The 24,440-nt window shown below is 37.9% G+C and overlaps 1 protein-coding gene and 3 long non-coding RNA genes across 17 annotated transcripts in view; 2 read left to right on the top strand and 2 right to left on the bottom strand.

Annotated features, from left to right (window-relative positions):
- Nucleotides 1-5,778, top strand: part of LOC149096263 (uncharacterized) — a 32,872-nt gene extending 27,094 nt beyond the window's left edge. The window contains exon 2 of the long non-coding RNA XR_016204640.1: nt 5,721-5,778. This is a non-coding gene — a long non-coding RNA (uncharacterized LOC149096263). The remainder of the gene's footprint in view (nt 1-5,720) is intronic.
- LOC110051498 (DELTA-actitoxin-Afr1e-like) lies at nt 4,768-10,831 on the bottom strand. 2 transcript variants are annotated; one of them, XM_089281365.1, is made up of 7 exons: nt 10,661-10,831; nt 9,132-9,240; nt 8,707-8,733; nt 8,538-8,606; nt 7,687-7,786; nt 6,174-6,368; nt 4,768-5,315 (listed from the first exon to the last, which is right to left on the bottom strand). In XM_089281365.1, the coding sequence occupies exons 2-7, from the start codon at nt 9,231-9,233 to the stop codon at nt 4,963-4,965; spliced, it is 846 nt and encodes a 281-aa protein (XP_089137491.1). In that variant the 5' UTR covers nt 9,234-9,240; nt 10,661-10,831; the 3' UTR covers nt 4,768-4,962. The 2 variants fall into 2 exon arrangements, with proteins under 2 accessions (XP_089137491.1, XP_089137492.1); XM_089281366.1 differs by lacking the exon at nt 8,707-8,733 and having other exon boundaries at nt 10,661-10,828.
- A 2,444-nt stretch (nt 10,832-13,275) lies between these two features.
- LOC149096262 (uncharacterized) lies at nt 13,276-15,776 on the bottom strand. Of its 7 annotated transcripts, none has more exons than XR_016204631.1 (5): nt 15,018-15,770; nt 14,530-14,801; nt 14,179-14,357; nt 13,640-13,779; nt 13,276-13,381 (listed from the first exon to the last, which is right to left on the bottom strand). It is a non-coding gene; the product is annotated as an uncharacterized LOC149096262 (long non-coding RNA). The 7 variants fall into 7 exon arrangements; XR_016204633.1 differs by having other exon boundaries at nt 14,179-14,461; nt 14,715-14,801; nt 15,018-15,765; XR_016204634.1 differs by having other exon boundaries at nt 14,715-14,801; nt 15,018-15,756.
- Nucleotides 15,777-21,129: 5,353 nt separating this feature from the next.
- Nucleotides 21,130-23,626, top strand: LOC149096261 (uncharacterized). 7 transcript variants are annotated; one of them, XR_016204624.1, is made up of 5 exons: nt 21,136-21,884; nt 22,101-22,372; nt 22,545-22,723; nt 23,123-23,262; nt 23,521-23,626. It is a non-coding gene; the product is annotated as an uncharacterized LOC149096261 (long non-coding RNA). The 7 variants fall into 7 exon arrangements; XR_016204626.1 differs by having other exon boundaries at nt 21,140-21,884; nt 22,101-22,187; nt 22,441-22,723; XR_016204627.1 differs by having other exon boundaries at nt 21,151-21,884; nt 22,101-22,187.
- The last annotated feature ends 814 nt before the right edge of the window (nt 23,627-24,440 follow it).

The raw sequence follows: 24,440 nt of genomic DNA, 5'->3' as shown, positions 1-24,440 counted from the left end.
TATGAAAAGCTCTGACACTGTCCCCAAACTGCTCGTATTTATTAGCGGTAAGTTTGCATTTCGTCTATTTACAGGTTCAAAGATTACTTGCCGATTGCTATCAACAATTAGCAATAATATGTATCGGCGTAACTTTTAGAAATAGCTTTGAGATAGTTTTCGTAATTTTTATTGTTAGGTGCAAGGGCGCGGACATCACTTGACCAAGCCAAATCGCGCATTATGGACGTAAGTTTAAATAACCTAGGAACACTAGCGCATGCTATGGGCTACGGCTGGACAGGAGGTTGCAGAACCAAATGGCCTGGGATGGACTTTAGAAGAGAAGGAGAATAATTGTGTGTAGTAATATCATAGCTGCAACATTGTGACAGATACACTGTATTAGATTATTAAGAAACGCCTATGATACATGTATTAACTAATTATTTAAAGTGTCTGTTAAGTTAATCAGTTTTTCTTAGAGGTAATTTACTCACCATGTTATGGTTTAGTTAAATAATTGCTTTTTTGGCTTGAAAATGATATTTATTGTTCTTGGTTTATGTTGCTCTTAAATAAATTTTGTGATAACCTGCATTGGGCATGGCATAAATTAATATTTTGCCAACACGAAATGGAGAACTGGGTCTTAAGCAAAGTTGCAGGATTAGTATTTTCGTAGAAAGAAAGAGTTGAGAAATTTGTGACATTCTACCGACAGCCTTGCCATTCGCAACGTCCAATAAGGCTAATTTGTTCCCTAGTGTTGTTCAAATAGTGTTCTCTAATTTATAAATTATTTCAATCTGTTGTTTAAATGATTGCCTTATAACCCCATGTCCAGCTTGGGTGCATGTAGGATATTGACGTATTGTTTATCCATGTTGCTGTAAATTATCTTTAATTGATGTGTCAATCAAAACATATCTTGGATATGCTGGCTTTTTCTGGCAAATGTACCTATGCCTCAAAATCTTTGAGTGCGTTTGGTTGTGCAGTGCAGACAAAATACAAATACATAATATAACATACTCATAGCTTACTTATAATTCTTGGTATAATTTATTAATAGCAAAATTAATAAATTATATGGGATGGACTTTAGAATATGTAGTCCACAATCTCAGTCGAGAAAAAGAACAAATCACCTTGGAATTGAATAATAAAATTATTATCCGAAGCCTATGCAAGTATTCATGATCAGTAACAAAATATCATATTTATCGTTCATGCCAGAGGGATTTTGCTTATACTTATACTTTGAGATATGGTGCAAACTCTTTCAGCAGGAGGAGACTCCATACGAAAATGAAGATGGCTAACGATCTTTGGGGATCAAGTTAGAAAACAAAACTTTTTAACTTTTTACATGTGTATACTATTTTGGTATTTTTTGTGAGATTTCATTTGGTAGAGATTTGGGGACTGCGTATTTTGTAACCACTGGATTTCAGTCATACCCCACAACAACAAAAAATGTGTAAACTTCTTTTGTGCGGGAGTCCCCATGTTAACTAAGAAAGAATATAATGATTAATAACGATGTCTTGTGACCAAAAAGCACAGAAGACAGTTCTGTTATGTGATCAACGTTTTTGGTGGCTCCCCTGATATCCTTGAAATCATGGCGGTATTTTCATCATCACACCATCTTACACCTCAGTCTGCTGATGTAATCCTATCTCGGGCTGAAACTATAAAATCGTTCGCAGTTTACCTCACATACATGTACATGTTGGATTATTTTCATTAGCAACAACATCCCAAAAAATTAATAACTGACGAGCTCCGCTTTTAGGCTTTGCTAAATCTATATATTAACTTTTTCTTCTATACAAATGTTTTTTTGCTCTTTTGTTTTGTGTATATGGTGATTATTAAAACTCAAACCAGAAGGCTAAACAAAATAGAGAAAACCTCACCGCAAAGTTACAAAACTCTAATCAAAATTGTATCTTTTCCTGGGTGAGCTTAATCGGGCTTTGAATAACCCGGCCCAGGAGCTACACTTTTAGGCTGGCGTAAATTTATATATGATGTTTTTAACTAAACCGAATAAAATCTGTCCTCTCTCTAAATGGCAAAACTAGCCAAAAAGCAATCAAAACAAAACTAGCCGTTTCTCGCGTTTTTTTTCGCTGAAATTCAGTAAAATTTGGCAGACTGTTAGCAAATGTTTGACGTTAGTGGAAGCTCGTTTTTCAGGGAAATTTATGAGGAGTTTTTTGCAGCGGTAAAAGACATAAATTTGGAAAAATCGGAAAAAAACGGCCTTTACAAACTATACTTTTTTCGTGTTTAAAATTCGTATCCCGCAGGGTGCGATGCGCTGTGAAAATTTGGAAGATTTCACCGAAGGAAATTTAAGAAAATCACAAATAAGGCCACAAAAAAAGCAAAAAAAAAAAAAAAACACATCTGTTTGGGCATTTATAATTCAAGACTAAGACCCAAAATTTTAACAGATATGATAGTAAAACACTATTTAAACCTTGCTTATTACATGTAATAAGTTCGAGAGGACTGGGTGTAAAAACAAATACAAAAACTGCATCCAACACATAATACTTGCGCGCGCAACTCCATAAATGACTACCCTATGGAGCCACCTTGATTGCTAAGTCCAGTGTAGGGTGGGATTTATTGTACAGTATATTCTTGACTGAAATTCGATGGTACATATATATTTGGGTTATTATTGACCAAGCTTGCTCTGTCAAGATTGCTGGATTTTGACCAAGTTCTTGTTTTCGCTGTCTATGGACGAACAAGACGGAGTCGAGGTCCATAAATACGCAAAAACAGAAGGAGGCTAATATCTAGCCATCTTGACCTAACCAGCTCAGTCAATAAGGGATTTATTACTCGGGCCTCCGTAGGAAAGCCCGAGTCATAAAATGCAAGCGTTTTGGTCGCCAAAATGGGGGTCATGATCGCAAGCGTTCCATGCGCAGACCATGGAAACTGGGGACGGGAAACGCGACATTGCACGCTCTTCGTGACAGAATGCGGAGTTTTGCGAATAAAGTTTTGGCAAGAATCGCGCCTTATTCGTTCATCTCACATACAAAGATGTCGATCGTCTTCGGAAAGGGTCGGTACAAGAATTATATTGCTTGAAAGCCAGCCAGTTACGCAAAGTTCACGCTTGAAACGTTCTCGTGAGATAACAGCTGAGCCGATCGCGGTATGAATTCAAACTACGACAACACTGACGAAAAATAGCAGCCAATGACTGAATGTGGCTACTGCTGTTATTATTTAGAACATTGCAGTAAACCAAGTCGTATTGCAATAAAACATGCGACTTGCTACTTGCACCAGGCAAAATGTCGATCTCCAAATTTGTCAAGATAAGACTTTTGGTAACTTGAATTGAATATCTTACGTCCAAGTTAGTTGGCTTTCTAGTAGGGTGCAGCAAATAAAAAATAACGTGTGATTTTGGAGGCAAATTGTACCGGAAAATTAAACCGATTGTGCAGAAAATTGTACGGGATTGTTGACGAACCAATGTTCTTGCTAAGTCCTAAGGAAAATCTGCATTCTGATTGACGATAGTTTAGCCAGTAATTTCACTAGTAGTTCGAATATATTTAGCAGTCTTAGCAGTCGCTAATTCTTTTAGAAAACTGTGTCTGACTGCTAAAGAAAATCGTGTTGCGTGACAAAAACTAGATGTGTATGAAACCAAAATAAATAGCAAAACAGAATGCCACATCTTCCCTTATAAATGAGATTCCTTTTTAAAAATACTTCTGCCTTGATTCAATAAAAATATGTAGCTTGAACATTTCTTCATAAATTGCGTTAAGGGTCGCAAATTCTTGGAAGTTATCCGCAAAATACACAACTTGAAAGTTTATGCAAATTATGCGCAATGCAATTTGCACCTTGTCATAGGGCTGCTGTTTTCGCGAAGGAGTATATACATTAGCCCTCCAAAGGAGACATGACTCTTGAAAAGGGTTTAAGATCGCAACACGGCAAAGATGCTCAGCTGCACAATTTACTCGGATCGCCACGACCAGTAAACGAACCTCGTACAATTTCTGCTAGCATGTAAAATGTAATCGCCACAAGTTGTTAAAAGACCCGGAAAGTTCTTTGCAAACAAGTTCTCCATAAAAGCGCAGACAGCTGTGCTTCATTCTTGAAGCAAAATGGTTTAAACTCACAACTTGCGACGTACATTGGGACTCAAGACTATGGATCAGAAAGTATTTATAAGGCTCTCTCAAAGGGACTAAAGAGAACCTTAAAGATTGAAAGAAACCAGAGGTACTTGGCTAGAATTTCGGTATTGATGAACAATGAAGTTTCACTCGCATTATCGGCCAAGGGAGAATAAAAAAATGCATATAAATTAGTTTGCACTTAGTTCAATGAATTTTTTTTTTCAGAACAATTCTCCACGGAACCATTCTAGTCGTGATAGCTCTGTAACTTAGCTCGGTGTTGCACAAAAGTTTGGGGTAGGGGGTAAAGGGAATTTCGTGATTCGGGAATAGCTTAATTTTTTCCCCGTGGAATCAGTTGCCGACAAACCGTTATTTTCCAAAACAATTCAGTTGTGAAAAGTCCAACTTATTTTGTGTGAAAGGTGATCTTGCGCCCCTCCCACCCTTGACTTCACCACCCTCTTTTGTGGGTGTTTAAAGTTTCTGTAAACTAAAAGTTAGGGGTTAAAACGAGGAAGCCATCGGCGTCTAAGGAAGAGCTCCCCTGACTAACCCATTTAACTTTTGGGTTTAAGTTCAGTTGTGAAAAACAACGAAATACTACTTTCATTTTTCCCACACGTTTATTTGTCATTTCAACTCTTTAATAATAAGCCCCACAGATTTTCAACTAGAAATCTTTCATACAGCCAATGATGCGACCGTGCTAACCATCACCCCCTAACTAAACTTACTACACAATACAGCCTGTTACTTCTTAACACCGGTTATGCGAGCGAGTGAGGCAAGCATGCTTGTTTTACATGCAAGTTCCGCTTTCTTTCAGGACATGAATCTCCAAGGTAGCTTGACCAGAGCTGGACATAGAGCCGCAAAATTTTAGACCAGAACCGAGGGATCTCTCATGCCAACCATTTGCCTTGAAGGGGTTTGCGTCATAATACAAATCTACGTATTGATCATAGTTGGCGTCTTGGTTTCCAGAGTATAGCTTAGCATTCCACCAGTTCTCGTAGAAGTTATAATCAAACGGGACAGACCACATCACAGCAAGTGTTTTGCCGATGCTTGGAATGTAGTAGGCCAGGACTCCGACAACTCCCGTTGCGACCGGTCCATTGGTCTTGCGAGGCCCGTAAAGTACGGCATACCCTGTGGAAATAGAAAAGAAAAAAAAAAAAAAGAAAAAAAGAAACGGAGAAACGGAGAAACAATTAAAAATGATTGATCTCGGTTCTCGGAAAATATCATGATTTGTTAGTGGCGAGCAGATCAATTATTTGCCGAAGCCGAAGACAGAGGAAAATAATTCTTCTGCGAGACACTGACGAATCACGATATTTAACAATAACCGAGCTCAATAACTGTTCTTGAAAATGTTCTTGGGCGCTTTGTTGACAACGGTGTTGATTTTCTTCTTAATTATTAATCTCGGTCCTATTTCAGAGGCTCCAATATAATTCTGAAAAAGGGGGATATCACTTGAAAAATCATGTAACAAAACAAGCATGGCGCGAAAAGGTGAAGAACAAAAAACAACAACAAAAAAAAAAAAAGGTGAAAAAAAAAAAAAAAAAAAACCTAAACAGAAATAAAAATGTAATGTAAATGTCAAGATTATTTATAGTGGTCATTCACTTAGCTATACAAGCAGTAAGCTTAGCTATTTTACAGGCATGCCACTGAAACAAAGGAAACAAATGTTTCAAATAAACGTAGCATAGTTCAAAATCCCAACTGGCAGAAGGCAGACCAGTTGGCTATTTACAAACCGTTACCAAGAATTTGAACTGAGGGATACCGAGAAACAAATCCCGCTAGTGACAGATGGAGGCCTTGAACCCGGGACCTCCAGATTACAACACCAGCGCCCTAAACCACTCCGCCACGCTGCCTCCTTTGATGCCTAGCAAGGTGAAACGGTCATGTTGGTCATATTGTGTTGGTCAAGTTCAAGCATGATAACTACTATACTAGCGAGCCCCTGTAAATGCTAAATTCACTTTTTACCATCAGAAACAGAATAGGGCAGGTTTTCATCTGCAGTGCCAGAAGAAAAGTAGGTAGAACCTTCTTGCCACCTAAATCCACTTTCGTTGTCAACGCCAACGGCGCATTTGCGGTTTACGTTAGCGAGGACATCTAGGAGGTTTTGCAGCAGGCCGATTGTAAGCTCGGCACCTGCAATAATAGTTCCTGCAGCAACTGAAATTAAATGAGCAAGTACGTGAGATCTTAATAAAACCCCTGCACAGTCTGTATCAACCGAAATCTTGTTAAAACCTTACCAGAAGTGGAAGCGATCTAAGGAGGCACATAGAAGACGTCTGGTAAGGTTTTGTAAAAATCAACGAATCAAATATCTCGACTTGTTACTTGTATGGTCCGCATAACGCTCTCCACCGGACAATTAACAATTATTCCACGAGGGCGCGCTCGATATGAGATGGTAAATAGCCAACGAGGCCCTACGGGCCTCGTTGGCTACGATTACCTCATATCCAACAAGCGAGACTGGATTAATTGTCGTTTTAAAAACGTCCCTAAAATGTAGAAGACTAGGCCCCCAAGAATCACGCGTTTGCACACCATATTTTTAGAGCATGGTATAATGGCTTATGACCCATGATGGCTAAGCCAATGAAAACTCTTAAATTGTATTATCCATTAGACAGTGGGGATTTATCCAGAGGAGGGCGTTATCCACCTTTCGAACAAATCTTGCCTGGCCCTTTCTCTGTCGCGCAACTTTGCGCTTTCGGAAGAGGGAATCTCTTTGGAAAGCGCAGCGTTGCGGGACAGATAGAGAGTCACAACTTGTATAGTTACTCGTTTATTGACAAACTATTACCGCAGGGGGAGGGGGGACTCTCAAGATAAGCTATGTGGGTTTGTACCGCTGTGAAGGGAATAGTTTTCAAGCAATTTAGTCTGGGATAAATAGTTTTGGTCTAGAGTAGGCTATAATTTAACTGACAAGTGGCCAGTATAAATAATTTAGTCTAGAACAGAGTTATTTACCCTGGGTTCGACAATGGAAATTAAAACTCGAAAGTGACTTTGCAAGATATTGGCTTAGTTAACGTATGTTGGGCTGCGATAGTGATAAAGTTTCAGCATGGAAAATAGCTAGTCTAGGATAGAGTACGGGTTTTGGGTACCTTGTCCAGAATAGGGTCGCAAAATCAAGCTGATCATGGTCTAGTATAGGGTAAGGGTTTCAGTGTCCCCACGGCACACCCCTACCCAGGCGGGCAAACCATATCTAGCTAATGTCAGACTACTTGGTAAACTATCAGCTCTTGATTTTAACGAGTTGGTGCAAGCCCTTGCCATCCTTAGAGGGCTAACCTAGCTGGAGGTGCAACTTCCTATGTTTTCATTTGTTTGGTTGTTGTTGTTGCCTTTTTTCTTTTTTCTTTTTTGTTTTTTTCTGCGACCGTCTCTAACTAGGCTTTACAACTATCGAGACAATTCATTTCATGTGTCAGTCCACTAACTACAATTACGAAAGATCATTTACTTCTGGCCGCGCGCTTTTCGCTGTCTAGGTTTTCCAAGTCCATCGGCTCCTGCGGTATAGCTTCAGCGTTATGAGATCGCTTTAAAAGGGCCCTCAGTTCCTATGTAGCAGAAAGTAAAACAGTCAGCTCATTCAGTTGGTTTTCATTCTTCATCTCTTCTTTTGTTATCAGCCGATTTTAGAACTACCTTACATAACTGTAGCATCAATAGCGTGGCCGAATATCTCCCATAGAAAATGCAGCCAATCGGAATACAGGAAACCCGTTGAATATTCGACGGTATTGCATCAACCTTCCCATCATGCAACGCGCATACGTCACATTGATTGCGTTGGCCAGTGCATTTCTATGGTGTGGTATAAAATAGTTATGCAACGCCCTCTCGTGGTATACCATGGAATATTCCACTTATCACTTGTATTATCTTGGAATACACGCTCGCCTGAAAATGTGGGGTGTATACCGAGGAACGGGTAGGATATTCCGTGATATCCACTACCTCTAAACTGGTAACGCTTAAACACAGATAACGAGAAGCTAAATTTCACACGCTTTCAACAATCGATCACTTACTAAAGTCATGTGCCAAATGTATCAAATATTGTGAAAAGTTACTTTTTTAAAACAGTGAAAAAAATGAAGTAATATGGGACATTACCAACAGAAAAGTAAATTTAATGTGTTAAATAATTATTACTCCTTTCATAGTGTCAAAGAAAGCATGTTTTTGACCCAGCAGTAATCAGATCATGTGATCTGCGGTTAGTAGTTTCGCAACGATTGAATTAATGAAGCGAAAAGTAAGAAAATTCTATTTCCAAAATAAAAACTTACATTAATATCTTTTTACCTGGCGATTGGGAACCATTTCAGGAAAGTGGGCCAGACCAACATCTGCTAACAATGCCTCAGCTCCCCGCTTTGTAAGGAAAAAAAAGCTAAAATGTTAGAACAAGAATCAGCAATGTTTCAAAAATGCCCCTTCACACATTTTTATTACCAGTAAAAGTTGTTATCACCTTGGTTTTGGGCATTTCTTCTAGTACCTATGTGGAGAAAAATATATCCAAGGGCTTAGCGGTTATTGTTTAGCATCTGACCCATGCAAAAAGTTTTTTTCCCTTTATAAAATGTTAAAAATATAAATAAAATCCTTCTAAAGGTACATTTGTGTATTTCAATGAAATTGTGGCCGTTGCAATTTGACTTTCTTGCAAAAGTGTGTCACAGCATAAATGCCAGATTCTAAAAAGCACCTCGATTTGTTAAAGCTAATGTTCATGCTCTTTCACGTTTTACATGATTGTGTTAAAATTATAACTTCATTCATGGCGTAAAACGGACCAAATATACCATGGACATTTTAAGAGAGACGCCATTTAGGGTTGCGAACATAAAGTTTGATGAAAGGCAATAACACAGGTCATTCTTTTTTTTTTTGTACCTCTCCATTTGGATCGTTTGCTTTGATCGGCGCAGATCCAAAGGTAGTAGTAGTAACCGAAAAGATTAACAGCAAGGAGAAGATAAAACTGAGGTGGTCCATGTTCAACCTAGAAAACAATAATTATAACCAAAAACATTCATTACCAATGACAAGAAAACTTCTCGCGTCTGAAGTCTGTGGTGGGTTAGTTGGGTTCAGTGATTCTAAAAATCTATCTATAATAATTATAGCATGGAATAAACAAACAGTACGTGGAGGAACATTATCCTGTGTATTCTAAGGTTTTGGTATGAATAATTCAAATTTGTAACTTACATTTGCAGGAGCGTGGGCGCTTTACGTAAACAAATCTGTGCTATACTTGGCAAGGGATGAGAAGATGGTATGATGCATTTTCCGCTTGGTTAATTTTTTTCGTCCGTAATTAGGTAGAGAGTTATTATGTTGCGTCTGAAAGGTCTGTGATGGGTCAGTTGGGTTCAGTGATTCTCAAAGGAAAACACCGTTTCGGATCAAAAATCGCTGAGAGGGTTGTAAATGCGAGAGAAAGCTCACATCTCGATTGTTCTCTAATTTATGTTTTGTAGAGTTTAAAGCGCCAATTCATAATTCACAATTATTCCCTAAAATATCTGCACATGCAGAAAGCATGTTGCTCTCACAAACAGACTTCCCGAAAGTTGCTTTCGGGAAGCAAGCTGATGCTTGTTAAAAAAAATCAATTTAGAGACAAAAACTATACAAGAAAGAAAAAACTGAGCTACTGTTTTCCACGCTGTACATGTATCTGTTTCTTCACGACCTGATAAGCTTCTATGTGAAATCGCTTTGTTACATCTACCATGGAACCCCGCCGCATCCAAGAGAGTTCCATTTTTTCTATTTCGTCGCTAAATTTTGTCTTTGTTTCTATTCGGTCAAAATATTTCTAGCCTCGTTCCGTTCCGTTTCTGCACTTAGTAGCTCATTTTTGCGTACTTTTTTTGCATACTTACGGTGCAAGGTGTTTTCTCAAAATGACATTTTCTGTTTCTACATCGATGAAAGAGAACTAGAAAGGGAGTTGAGGAAAATTATGTGACTGAATTCATGAACAGAGTTGGAAGTTTGCTTGCTAGTTTTCTATATATTAAAGACTCACAAAAATAAACTGTTGTTTAACATAGCTATTTCGTATTCCCCACTTAAAGTTACGTGAGGTTTTGGCGTCTCGCGATGCTGCTTTACCGTAGTTTCCAATCTGTAGTAACCTCATCTTGTCAAAAAATACAGTCTCCACGTTTAAGGACGAGAGCAATTCAGTCGAAATTGCACCTTCACTGTGTGTGACTAATCAAACTTCCCTTTATAGTGGAGGTTTTCAATACAACTTGTAGATAGCGAAGAATTAAGTTCTTTGCTTAACCTTACTGAGTTTTACTTGAGGATAACGAATATGGTTTTGAGAACAAAATATCCTAATGCATATCAAGGTGTATAGTGCCAGCTTACTTTATCAAGAGGAACTTCAAATAGGAGATACAAACCTACTGTTTGTCTTGCTCACTCTGTACTTTGATGAAATTTTTCAGCAGCAGGTAAGATCGTCTTTTCTAGAAACGTTTCCGAAAAGAATGAGAGCCCGTATTTTCTGTGCTTGCTTTTCAACGGTCCTAATTAGACGGGAAACTGACAGGTACCAATAGTCAAATTCCTTAATAACGTGCGGATGATACCTGGCAGACAAATTGTTTCCAAAATGGTTTTCAAACAGCGGGACGCCTAGAGATATTTTTCCAGTGGTGGGAGAGCTTTCGGTGTTCAGTAGCTACTTATATAATCTAAATGCGCTAGAAAACTACTGATTATTTGTTACATGTAATCCAACTTAAACTTGATCAGAAAGGAAACATTTGTATTTGGTTACCAAGGAAATCATGTCTTCTGTTCAAAATCACCGATGATATGAAAGATGAGATAAACAAAGAATACGTGCAGGCAGAATTACCTTTGTGTTTATTCTGAGAGACTTCCTTTAATTTATTTGTTTTTGCGAACAGTTATGCCAAGTCAACTATACTTGCGGTTCTTGTCATCGTTTGGTCGAAATTAAATACTTAAGGTGCAGCTTAGTTTACAGCTTTCTTTGAAAACTGAGCAGAACTACCGCCCGAAGTAGACTTTGCAAACAGCGCATGACTATTTCCATTTCTTAAGGGTAGGAAAAGTTTTTGATGATAACATTTTCTGACTGAAGTTTTTTGATTAAAATAGAAAGCTTAGAATATGCATATATCTCTGATCATTTTTCGTACACCTAAAGTTAAGCATTTATAGTTCAAGAGCCATTCCCACACTAAAGAATTCTGGATTGTGGTCAATGTTCTCAACGAAATCCACCTTAAAAATACACGGTTTGAAACAAAGGAGAACAAAACCTTTTTTAAGTGCGTAGAAACATGCAGAGATGTTTGCTGTTACCAGGACATCAATGCATCTCTTAAGCATACCTTACATGAAACTCGAGTTGAAAATGAGATAGATACGTCGTGCGATATGAAATATTTCGGTAAACAAGAAAAACAATTAATAGCTGCCGACAAACGTATTTGCAAATATCTTTAAGTAGTTATGATATTATCAATTTAGAAAAATACTGCGAAACGTCCGATGAAAAACATTGATTTTAAACAAAAGACGTCACGTATTTTATAGTAGAGAATCCAGTGGGGACTTTTTACTTGAACTTAAATAATTGGTTTGCTGATAATTCTTTGTTCCCTTTGCAATGTAATACGTACAAGGCATAGAAGAATGGTTTTTCAATATAATTTAGCTATAAAACGTTAGCAACATTATCTTCGTATAAATTCTGGGAGACGTTCGTAAATTTATTTGTTTTCCCGGACAGTTATGCCAAGTCCTCTATACTTGCGGTTGCTGTCATCTTTTCTTTGAGGTTCAACACTTTAGGTGCAGTTTCAGTTTACAGCTCTATTTGAAAACTGAAACGAACTTCCGCCCGCAGTAGACTTTACAAGAGGCGTTTGTCTGGCGGTTCTTGTCGTCTTTTGTTCGAAATTAAACACTTTAGGTGCAGTTTTAGTTTACAGCATTATTTGAAAACTCAACGAAACTTCCGCCCTTTGTAGACTTTGCAAATAGCGCATGACTAGGAACATTTTTCTAGGGTAGGAAAGGGCTTTTGGTGCTAATATTTATTCACTGAACTTTTTTTTGACCAAAATAAAAAAGCTAAGAAAAGGTAGATTAAAAAATTGCTCTCAGATCATTTTTCATGCTCCTAAAGTTAGGCAGATACAGTTCGAACATCAAAATTTCTGGTTTGTGACCAATGTTGTAAATAAAAACCGCCTCCAAAATATATGATTTAAAACAGTGGGGAACAAAACCTTTTTGTTAAGTAGGAAGGACCGTGCAGGTTTGTCGGCTGTCACCAAGAACATAAAATCTATCTGTTAACGACGCCTTCGATTAATCTCAAGTTAGAAATAAGATAAATATGTCGTACGATATGACATATTTTGGTAAACAAGAAAAACAATTAATAGCTGCCGACAAAGCTATTTGCAAATATCTCTAAATAATTATGATATTAGCAATTTAGGAAAATACAGCGAAAAGCCCGATCAAAAAGCTTTATTTTAAACAAAACACGACACGTATTTTATAGTGGGGAATCCAGTGAGGAGTTTTTACTTGAACTTGAATAATTCGTTTGCTGATATTTGTTTGTTCTCCTTGTAATGTGATAATTACAAGGTATAGAAGAATGGTTTTTTAATATACAGTCCGGGATCGTTATCAGATTTGATAACCTCGACCAAAACAAACCATAAACCAATCGCTGCACAAGTTTTCGTTCACGTGACATTATTTGGTAGCAACAGTGTATAATTCAATATGACGGTCGACGGGGCGCTGCGATGAAAGGAGTTACTTTTTTCACAACATCACAATGCAATTTCATTTAATTGTAATTGTATGTTTGCTTCACAATAGGTTACTGGATTATGGAATAGAAACAGAGATGTATGGAAGAAAACTGTCTTTGTCCAAAAGCTACAGCGAAAAGTTTCATTTTCAGATAGACACCTTATAATATTTGTTCCGAGTAAAAACACACGAAGGTAGACAACAGTTATTCTGTTCACAAAAGCGTTGTTTATTGATACTAATATGATTAGCTTCTATTTTCACTCAGGCTTCATTTTCTTGGTAGTTGGCGAAGCTGGCTGTTCAACAGTCTGTATAAAATATAAACGAAACACTAACAGTAAATACATCTTGAGTTCACAAATTGACACTGAACAAGTTGCTTCTATATTCCAAGCGGAGAGCTGTAACTGAATTTCGTTCAATTTGCATGAGCGAAGCGTGGTTAGGACCGAAACATCTCCGACTATGATTCATTACTATGAAATGGAAATAACAGTATCGAAACAGTTCGCGACCCTCCCTCTGTCGACTCTCTGTCCAGATATTCTGAAGATAGAATAGCTTACCTCGATGGCCATATCCCATCCCACGCCTAATTCCATTTCTGCGATTGCTAATTCAATCCCCTCCGCCGTATTGTACATTTCGTTTCCATCTTTGATGCACTGGAGTTCTCTTTGTCGTTGTGGGCTCGCCTGATATGGTTCTGGCACAACAACAAAAATATAGCAGGTATATTTACTTTAATTCGTGATACACCTCCGTTCAGTGGAATGGGTACATGCAACACTTTATGTCGCGAGATGTGACAGTAAACTTGGAAGTCTTGGCATTTCCGGAAAAAAATTGTTTTAGTTGTAGATCAGTAGTCTATTGTTGTGCATTCGGTGATATGGAAAAACTCTTTTAATGACCGATTCATATAAAAGAAACTATAATTCAAGTAATATGTTTTCGTACCATAGTTCACTCGCTAAATCCAACAATAAGCTTCATTATATAACGACTGGTGTACCAGAAAACTGACCTAGTTTGGCCGACATTTCCGGAAAATATTTCAGGACCGCGAGTTGTTGAAATTGACTCTAAAATATAGGCAACTTACCCTTTAACGTGGTTGCCGATTTTCCCGCAGTCCGAAAGGTGTTTTAGTTCCCTCTTTATGAAGTATTGCACCCGGCCTATCTGTCTTCCAGCAACTTCTCTCAAAGTGCAATTTTTCTTAGCGCTCTTGGATACCAGACTGTGGCACGTCTAGAAGTGTCTCGGGTATTTCTCTCATTTCTGGCAAAACACAACGAAGTGCGAACGAGTCTCTGTTTGCAATTTTCAGGAAGGACATAAAAAGGAGTTCCTTCTGGCCCCTTGATTTTGACCTCATGGTAACCCTTCAAAAGAAAATAAACAACTAATGTTAGATTCGCAAGTGGTTTCCCGACCACCTGGACTGCCGTACCATGAATCGAGCGACTCACTAAGAGCTATAATTTTTTCTGAAGGGGCTTAGATGATTTATGTAAATTACTTTTACGTTCCCCTTGATTTTGCCACCAGTAATTCTTAAAGTTGAATGGTGCGTGTCTGTCAGGCCTAAAAGGAACGAAAATTTTATGCTGCAAAACTCGACAACAATAAACCTACCCTATGTAATGACCAAGCTATGTCCACAAAATCGACATAAATTTGCTATTTTGATTCTATGGGTACCAGCATCCGCCATCTCAATACCTAGGAACATATCAATTACAGCTGTAAATATGGCCGCCGTTACGAACAACACATCGCAAATCAAAATACTCCCGTGCACTTTTCTCACAGATCGTGCACAACACTAAAAACAGGTTAAATCCCAAGAATATGGCGTGAAGATTAACGACATATTTTTTGTGATTTTCGCAAAAATCTCCAGGTAACTTAAATCTAATGACAAAATGAAAAACATACCTGGTTTGGATGCAAAATTGCAAGCGCTGTTTCACTTTACGAGTAGCATTTTACATCGTTTACGCTGGTCTTCAACCGCCATCTTCAAAACACGTGAGGCTCCTTCTTTTCTGGTAATTATCGAATAGAGTTATGGGTAAATTACCCGAGTATAATCGAACAAATAACGAGCAAAGCGAAGTGAATACGAAAATTCTCGGTTTTTGAAATGGCCGCCATGTTGTGACGTCACATGGTTATCAAATCTGATAACGATCCCGGACTGATATAATTTAGCTATAACACGTTAGCAACATTACCCTTGGGTACATTCTAAGAGACGTCCTTAAATTTATTTGTTTTTCCGGATTGGTATACCAAGTCCACTATACTTCAGTGCGGTTCTAGTCATCTTTTGTTCGAAATTAAACACGTTAGGGGCAGTTTTAGTTTACAGCTTTCTTTGAAAACTGAACAGAACTTCCGCTCCCAGTAGACCTTACAAACAGGGCATGACTAGACAATAGCTACCTAGAAACAAACTGTGCTAAAAAACTTCTGATTATCTGTTACATGTAATCAAACTTAAACTTGATCAGAAAGGAAACATTTGTCTTTGGTTACCAAGGAAATCATATCTTCTATTCAAAATTACCGATGAAATGAAAGATGAGATAAACAAAGAATACGTGCAGGTAGCATTTTCTTTGCGTTCGTTCTGGGAGACTTCCTTTAATTTATTTGTTTGCGGGCAGTTATGCCAAGTCAGCTATACTTGCGGATCTTGTCATCTTTAGTTCGAAATTTAAAACTTAAGTTGCAGTTTTAGTTCACAGCTTTCTTTAAACCTGAACAGATTTTCCGCCCGTAGTAGACTTTGCAAACAGCGCATGACTGTTTACATTTCTCGAGGGTAGGGAAAAGTTTCTGATGATAATATCTACTCTTGAAATTTTTTGACGAAAATGAAAAACTTAAAATATGTATATATATCTGACCATTTTTCATACATCTAAAGTTTAAGCAGTTATGGTTCAAGAGCCATTGCCACACTACAAAACGCTGGTTTGTGTCAATGTTGTCAACGGAAACCGCCTTCAAAATATACGATTTGAAACAAAGAAGAACAAAACCATTTTTAAGTGGGTAGAAACATGCAGACATTTTTGGTGCTACCAAGGACATCAATGTATCTGTTAACGATGCCTTAGATGAAACTCAAGTTAGAAATAAGATAAATATGTCGTACGGTATGAAATATTTTGGTAAACAAGAAAAACAATTAATAGCTGCCGACAAACCTATTTGCAAATATATCTAAGTAATTATATTACCCATTTAGAAAAGTACTGCGAAACGTCCGATTAAAAGCCTTTATTTTAAACAAAAGACGGCACGTCTTTTATAGTATGGAATCCAGTGGGGAGTTTTTACTTGAACTTAAACAATTCGTTTGCTGATATTTGTATGTTCCCCTTGTAATGTAATAATTACAAGGAATAGAAAAATGTTTTTTCGATATAATTTAGCTATAAAACGTTAGCAAGATTATCCTCGTGTACATTTTGGGACACTTCCTTAAAGTTATTTGTTTTTTTTTTTTTTCCGGACAGTTATGATATGTCAACTATACTTTCGGTTCTTGTCATCTTTAGTTCGAAATTGAACACTTTCGTTGCAGTTTTAGTTTACAGCTTCCTTTGAAAACTGAACGGATTCTCCGCCCGTAGTAGACTTTGCAAACAGCGCATGACTGTTTACATTTCTCCAGGGTAGAAAAAGTTTTTGATGAAAATATCTACTCATTGAAATTTTTTGATCAAAATGAAAAACTTAAAATATGTATATATATCTCACCATTTTTCATACACCTAAGGTTTAAGCAGTTATAGTTCACGAGTTATCGCTACACTACAAAACGCTGGTTTGTGTCAATGTTGTCAACGGACACCGCCTTCAAAATATACGATTTGAAACAATGGAAAACAAAACCTTTTTTAAGTGGGTAGGACCATGCAGACATGGTTGCTGTTAAGCCTGGTTCTCATATGCCGCCGACATACCTGGGACATAATCGCCGGCAAGGCCTGGGACACCGTTACGCCATGTAAGAACATTTATCGCCGAATCATAATCTATCCCAGGCATTGACCGCCGGCTTGCCTGCGAAGTTGAGCTGAGTTCAACTTCGCAGGCAAGCCTGCGGTTGTCGGCGGTTGTCCGCGATGAAAATATTTTATGTGAACATCACCTGCGGACGCAACGTACTCCAGTAAGACGATTCGATCCATATTTACAGGTAAAATGGTTGAAAATTGCGCAATTCGATTTGCATTTCGCGCAGTTGAGTACGTCGGCGATCCATCGCAGATGCGCCGGGAACCCACTGGAACAGATCGCAGAACGTTGTCAGTTATAACCGGCGACTGCGTCGCAGGTAGGTCGGCGGGGTATGAGAACCAGGCTTTACCGAGGACATCAATGTATCTGTTAACGATGCCTTAGATGAAACTCAAGTCAGAAATAAGATAAATATGTCGTATGTTATGAAATATTTTGGTAAACAAGAAAAACAATTAATAGCTGCCGACAAACCTATTTGCAAATATATCTAAGTAATTATGATATTACCCATTTAGGAAAGTACTGCGAAACGTCCGATTAAAAACATTGATTTTAAACAAGAGACGTCACGTATTTTATAATAGGGAATCAGGTGGGGAGTTTTTACTCGAGCTTAAATAATTCGCTTCCTGATATTTGTTTGTTCCCTTTGCAATGTAATAATTACAAGGCATAGAAAAATGGTTTTTCAATATAATTTAGCTATAAAACGTTAACAACATTATCCTTGTGTACATTCTGGGAGACGTCCTTAAATTTATTTGTTTTTCCGGACAGTTATGCCAAGTCCTCTATCCTTGCAGTTGTCGTCATCTTTAGGTGCAGTTTCAGTTTACAGCTCTAGTTGAAAACTGAACAGAACTTCCGCCCGCAGTAGACTTTACAAGCAGCGTTTGCCTAGAGATATAATTCCAGTGGGTGGAGAGCTTTTGGTGTTCAACAGCTACAAACAAACTGTGCTGAAAAACGTCTGATTATCTGTTACATGTAATCAAACTTAACCTTGATCAGAGAGGAAAAATTTGTCTTTGGTTACGAAGGTAATCACATTTTCTATTCAAAATTACCGATGACATGTATTTAACAAATAACGAAGCCTAAGCCGTGTTTTACATTTCCCTTTGACAAGTCGATTTAACCGGGAGAAAACCTGTCTTAATACAAACACTGAACCTTGAGTTTCAATTTACTTCCCTAAATATTGCTATAACACCATGATAACAGCGAAATGTTAGTCACGGCTTTTCTATCTGGAAAGAGTTCTTAAATTCAGAACGCATAATTTCTCTTCGAAAATTGTTACCACCGGCTTCCCGAATTAAATTCGACGCAAGTACGCCGTCTGAACCAGCCGATTAAGTCCAACTTAATCAAGTTTGGTTCGGCACATGAGTGGAGCGGCGCTTGGACCTGATTCTTTAGTTTGCTTTTATTGTGTCCAAAGTACGATTTGATACTGAGGTACGAAGCCCGAGGAAACGCTCTTAGAGCGTCTAGTTTTCTTTATTTTCCTCGTGTTCTCAAATGCCCATCGTGTTTTATCGAAGTGTACAACACGGCTTAGGCTTCGTTATTTGTTAAATACATGTCATCGGTAATTTTGAATAGAAAATGTGATTACCTTCGTAACCAAAGACAAATTTTTCCTCTCTGATCAAGGTTAAGTTTGATTACATGTAACAGATAATCAGACGTTTTTCAGCACAGTTTGTTTGTAGCTGTTGAACACCAAAAGCTCTCCACCCACTGGAATTATATCTCTAGGCAAACGCTGCTTGTAAAGTCTACTGCGGGCGGAAGTTCTGTTCAGTTTTCAACTAGAGCTGTAAACTGAAACTGCACCTAAAGATGACGACAACTGCAAGGATAGAGGACTTGGCATAACTGTCCGGAAAAACAAATAAATTTATGGACGTCTCCCAGAATGTACACAAGGATAATGTTGTTAACGTTTTATAGCTAAATTATATTGAAAAACCATTTTTCTATGCCTTGTAATTATTACATTGCAAAGGGAACAAACAAATATCAGGAAGCGAATTATTTAAGCTCAAGTAAAAACTCCCCACCTGATTCCCTATTATAAAATACGTGACGTCTCTTGTTTAAAATCAATGTTTTTAATCGGACGTTTCGCAGTACTTTCCTAAATGGGTAATATCATAATTACTTAGATATATTTGCAAATAGGTTTGTCGGCAGCTATTAATTGTTTTTCTTGTTTACCAAAATATTTCATAACATACGACATATTTATCTTATTTCTGACTTGAGTTTCATCTAAGGCATCGTTAACAGATACATTGATGTCCTCGGTAAAGCCTGGTTCTCATATCCCGCCGACCTACCTGCGACGCAGTCGCCGGTTATAACTGACAACGTTCTGCGATCTGTTCCAGTGGGTTCCCGGCGCATCTGCGATGGATCGCCGACGTACTCAACTGCGCGAAATGCAAATCGAATTGCGCAATTTTCAACCATTTTACCTGTAAATATGGATCGAATCGTCTTACTGGAGTACGTTGCGTCCGCAGGTGATGTTCACATAAAATATTTTCATCGCGGACAACCGCCGACAACCGCAGGCTTGCCTGCGAAGTTGAACTCAGCTCAACTTCGCAGGCAAGCCGGCGGTCAATGCCTGGGATAGATTATGATTCGGCGATAAATGTTCTTACATGGCGTAACGGTGTCCCAGGCCTTGCCGGCGATTATGTCCCAGGTATGTCGGCGGCATATGAGAACCAGGCTTAACAGCAACCATGTCTGCATGGTCCTACCCACTTAAAAAAGGTTTTGTTTTCCATTGTTTCAAATCGTATATTTTGAAGGCGGTGTCCGTTGACAACATTGACACAAACCAGCGTTTTGTAGTGTAGCGATAACTCGTGAACTATAACTGCTTAAACCTTAGGTGTATGAAAAATGGTGAGATATATATACATATTTTAAGTTTTTCATTTTGATCAAAAAATTTCAATGAGTAGATATTTTCATCAAAAACTTTTTCTACCCTGGAGAAATGTAAACAGTCATGCGCTGTTTGCAAAGTCTACTACGGGCGGAGAATCCGTTCAGTTTTCAAAGGAAGCTGTAAACTAAAACTGCAACGAAAGTGTTCAATTTCGAACTAAAGATGACAAGAACCGAAAGTATAGTTGACATATCATAACTGTCCGGAAAAAAAAAAAAAACAAATAACTTTAAGGAAGTGTCCCAAAATGTACACGAGGATAATCTTGCTAACGTTTTATAGCTAAATTATATCGAAAAAACATTTTTCTATTCCTTGTAATTATTACATTACAAGGGGAACATACAAATATCAGCAAACGAATTGTTTAAGTTCAAGTAAAAACTCCCCACTGGATTCCATACTATAAAAGACGTGCCGTCTTTTGTTTAAAATAAAGGCTTTTAATCGGACGTTTCGCAGTACTTTTCTAAATGGGTAATATAATTACTTAGATATATTTGCAAATAGGTTTGTCGGCAGCTATTAATTGTTTTTCTTGTTTACCAAAATATTTCATACCGTACGACATATTTATCTTATTTCTAACTTGAGTTTCATCTAAGGCATCGTTAACAGATACATTGATGTCCTTGGTAGCACCAAAAATGTCTGCATGTTTCTACCCACTTAAAAATGGTTTTGTTCTTCTTTGTTTCAAATCGTATATTTTGAAGGCGGTTTCCGTTGACAACATTGACACAAACCAGCGTTTTGTAGTGTGGCAATGGCTCTTGAACCATAACTGCTTAAACTTTAGATGTATGAAAAATGGTCAGATATATATACATATTTTAAGTTTTTCATTTTCGTCAAAAAATTTCAAGAGTAGATATTATCATCAGAAACTTTTCCCTACCCTCGAGAAATGTAAACAGTCATGCGCTGTTTGCAAAGTCTACTACGGGCGGAAAATCTGTTCAGGTTTAAAGAAAGCTGTGAACTAAAACTGCAACTTAAGTTTTAAATTTCGAACTAAAGATGACAAGATCCGCAAGTATAGCTGACTTGGCATAACTGCCCGCAAACAAATAAATTAAAGGAAGTCTCCCAGAACGAACGCAAAGAAAATGCTACCTGCACGTATTCTTTGTTTATCTCATCTTTCATTTCATCGGTAATTTTGAATAGAAGATATGATTTCCTTGGTAACCAAAGACAAATGTTTCCTTTCTGATCAAGTTTAAGTTTGATTACATGTAACAGATAATCAGAAGTTTTTTAGCACAGTTTGTTTCTAGGTAGCTATTGTCTAGTCATGCCCTGTTTGTAAGGTCTACTGGGAGCGGAAGTTCTGTTCAGTTTTCAAAGAAAGCTGTAAACTAAAACTGCCCCTAACGTGTTTAATTTCGAACAAAAGATGACTAGAACCGCACTGAAGTATAGTGGACTTGGTATACCAATCCGGAAAAACAAATAAATTTAAGGACGTCTCTTAGAATGTACCCAAGGGTAATGTTGCTAACGTGTTATAGCTAAATTATATCAGTCCGGGATCGTTATCAGATTTGATAACCATGTGACGTCACAACATGGCGGCCATTTCAAAAACCGAGAATTTTCGTATTCACTTCGCTTTGCTCGTTATTTGTTCGATTATACTCGGGTAATTTACCCATAACTCTATTCGATAATTACCAGAAAAGAAGGAGCCTCACGTGTTTTGAAGATGGCGGTTGAAGACCAGCGTAAACGATGTAAAATGCTACTCGTAAAGTGAAACAGCGCTTGCAATTTTGCATCCAAACCAGGTATGTTTTTCATTTTGTCATTAGATTTAAGTTACCTGGAGATTTTTGCGAAAATCACAAAAAATATGTCGTTAATCTTCACGCCATATTCTTGGGATTTAACCTGTTTTTAGTGTTGTGCACGATCTGTGAGAAAAGTGCACGGGAGTATTTTGATTTGCGATGTGTTGTTCGTAACGGCGGCCATATTTACAGCTGTAATTGATATGTTCCTAGGTATTGAGATGGCGGATGCTGGTACCCATAGAATCAAAATAGCAAATTTATGTCGATTTTGTGGACATAGCTTGGTCATTACATAGGGTAGGTTTATTGTTGTCGAGTTTTGCAGCATAAAATTTTCGTTCCTTTTAGGCCTGACAGACACGCACCATTCAACTTTAAGAATTACTGGTGGCAAAATCAAGGGGAACGTAAAAGTAATTTACATAAATCATCTAAGCCCCTTCAGAAAAAATTATAGCTCTTAGTGAGTCGCTCGATTCATGGTACGGCAGTCCAGGTGGTCGGGAAACCACTTGCGAATCTAACATTAGTTGTTTATTTTCTTTTGAAGGGTTACCATGAGGTCAAAATCAAGGGGCCAGAAGGAACTCCTTTTTATGTCCTTCCTGAAAATTGCAAACAGAGACTCGTTCGCACTTCGTTGTGTTTTGCCAGAAATGAGAGAAATACCCGAGACACTTCTAGACGTGCCACAGTCTGGTATCCAAGAGCGCTAAGAAAAATTGCACTTTGAGAGAAGTTGCTGGAAGACAGATAGGCCGGGTGCAATACTTCATAAAGAGGGAACTAAAACACCTTTCGGACTGCGGGAAAATCGGCAACCACGTTAAAGGGTAAGTTGCCTATATTTTAGAGTCAATTTCAACAACTCGCGGTCCTGAAATATTTTCCGGAAATGTCGGCCAAACTAGGTCAGTTTTCTGGTACACCAGTCGTTATATAATGAAGCTTATTGTTGGATTTAGCGAGTGAACTATGGTACGAAAACATATTACTTGAATTATAGTTTCTTTTATATGAATCGGTCATTAAAAGAGTTTTTCCATATCACCGAATGCACAACAATAGACTACTGATCTACAACTAAAACAATTTTTTTCCGGAAATGCCAAGACTTCCAAGTTTACTGTCACATCTCGCGACATAAAGTGTTGCATGTACCCATTCCACTGAACGGAGGTGTATCACGAATTAAAGTAAATATACCTGCTATATTTTTGTTGTTGTGCCAGAACCATATCAGGCGAGCCCACAACGACAAAGAGAACTCCAGTGCATCAAAGATGGAAACGAAATGTACAATACGGCGGAGGGGATTGAATTAGCAATCGCAGAAATGGAATTAGGCGTGGGATGGGATATGGCCATCGAGGTAAGCTATTCTATCTTCAGAATATCTGGACAGAGAGTCGACAGAGGGAGGGTCGCGAACTGTTTCGATACTGTTATTTCCATTTCATAGTAATGAATCATAGTCGGAGATGTTTCGGTCCTAACCACGCTTCGCTCATGCAAATTGAACGAAATTCAGTTACAGCTCTCCGCTTGGAATATAGAAGCAACTTGTTCAGTGTCAATTTGTGAACTCAAGATGTATTTACTGTTAGTGTTTCGTTTATATTTTATACAGACTGTTGAACAGCCAGCTTCGCCAACTACCAAGAAAATGAAGCCTGAGTGAAAATAGAAGCTAATCATATTAGTATCAATAAACAACGCTTTTGTGAACAGAATAACTGTTGTCTACCTTCGTGTGTTTTTACTCGGAACAAATATTATAAGGTGTCTATCTGAAAATGAAACTTTTCGCTGTAGCTTTTGGACAAAGACAGTTTTCTTCCATACATCTCTGTTTCTATTCCATAATCCAGTAACCTATTGTGAAGCAAACATACAATTACAATTAAATGAAATTGCATTGTGATGTTGTGAAAAAAGTAACTCCTTTCATCGCAGCGCCCCGTCGACCGTCATATTGAATTATACACTGTTGCTACCAAATAATGTCACGTGAACGAAAACTTGTGCAGCGATTGGTTTATGGTTTGTTTTGGTCGAGGTTATCAAATCTGATAACGATCCCGGACTGTATATTAAAAAACCATTCTTCTATACCTTGTAATTATCACATTACAAGGAGAACAAACAAATATCAGCAAACGAATTATTCAAGTTCAAGTAAAAACTCCTCACTGGATTCCCCACTAAAAAATACGTGTCGTGTTTTGTTTAAAATAAAGCTTTTTGATCGGGCTTTTCGCTGTATTTTCCTAAATTGCTAATATCATAATTATTTAGAGATATTTGCAAATAGCTTTGTCGGCAGCTATTAATTGTTTTTCTTGTTTACCAAAATATGTCATATCGTACGACATATTTATCTTATTTCTAACTTGACATTAATCGAAGGCGTCGTTAACAGATAGATTTTATGTTCTTGGTGACAGCCGACAAACCTGCACGGTCCTTCCTACTTAACAAAAAGGTTTTGTTCCCCACTGTTTTAAATCATATATTTTGGAGGCGGTTTTTATTTACAACATTGGTCAC

Source organism: Orbicella faveolata, unplaced genomic scaffold (assembly GCF_042242905.1).
Source record: "Orbicella faveolata isolate gen_17 unplaced genomic scaffold, um_ofav_v1 contig_48, whole genome shotgun sequence".
NCBI lineage: Eukaryota > Metazoa > Cnidaria > Anthozoa > Scleractinia > Merulinidae > Orbicella > Orbicella faveolata.
The sequence above is the reverse complement of the archived record's forward strand: the minus strand, read 5'-3'. Positions and strand labels throughout refer to the sequence as shown.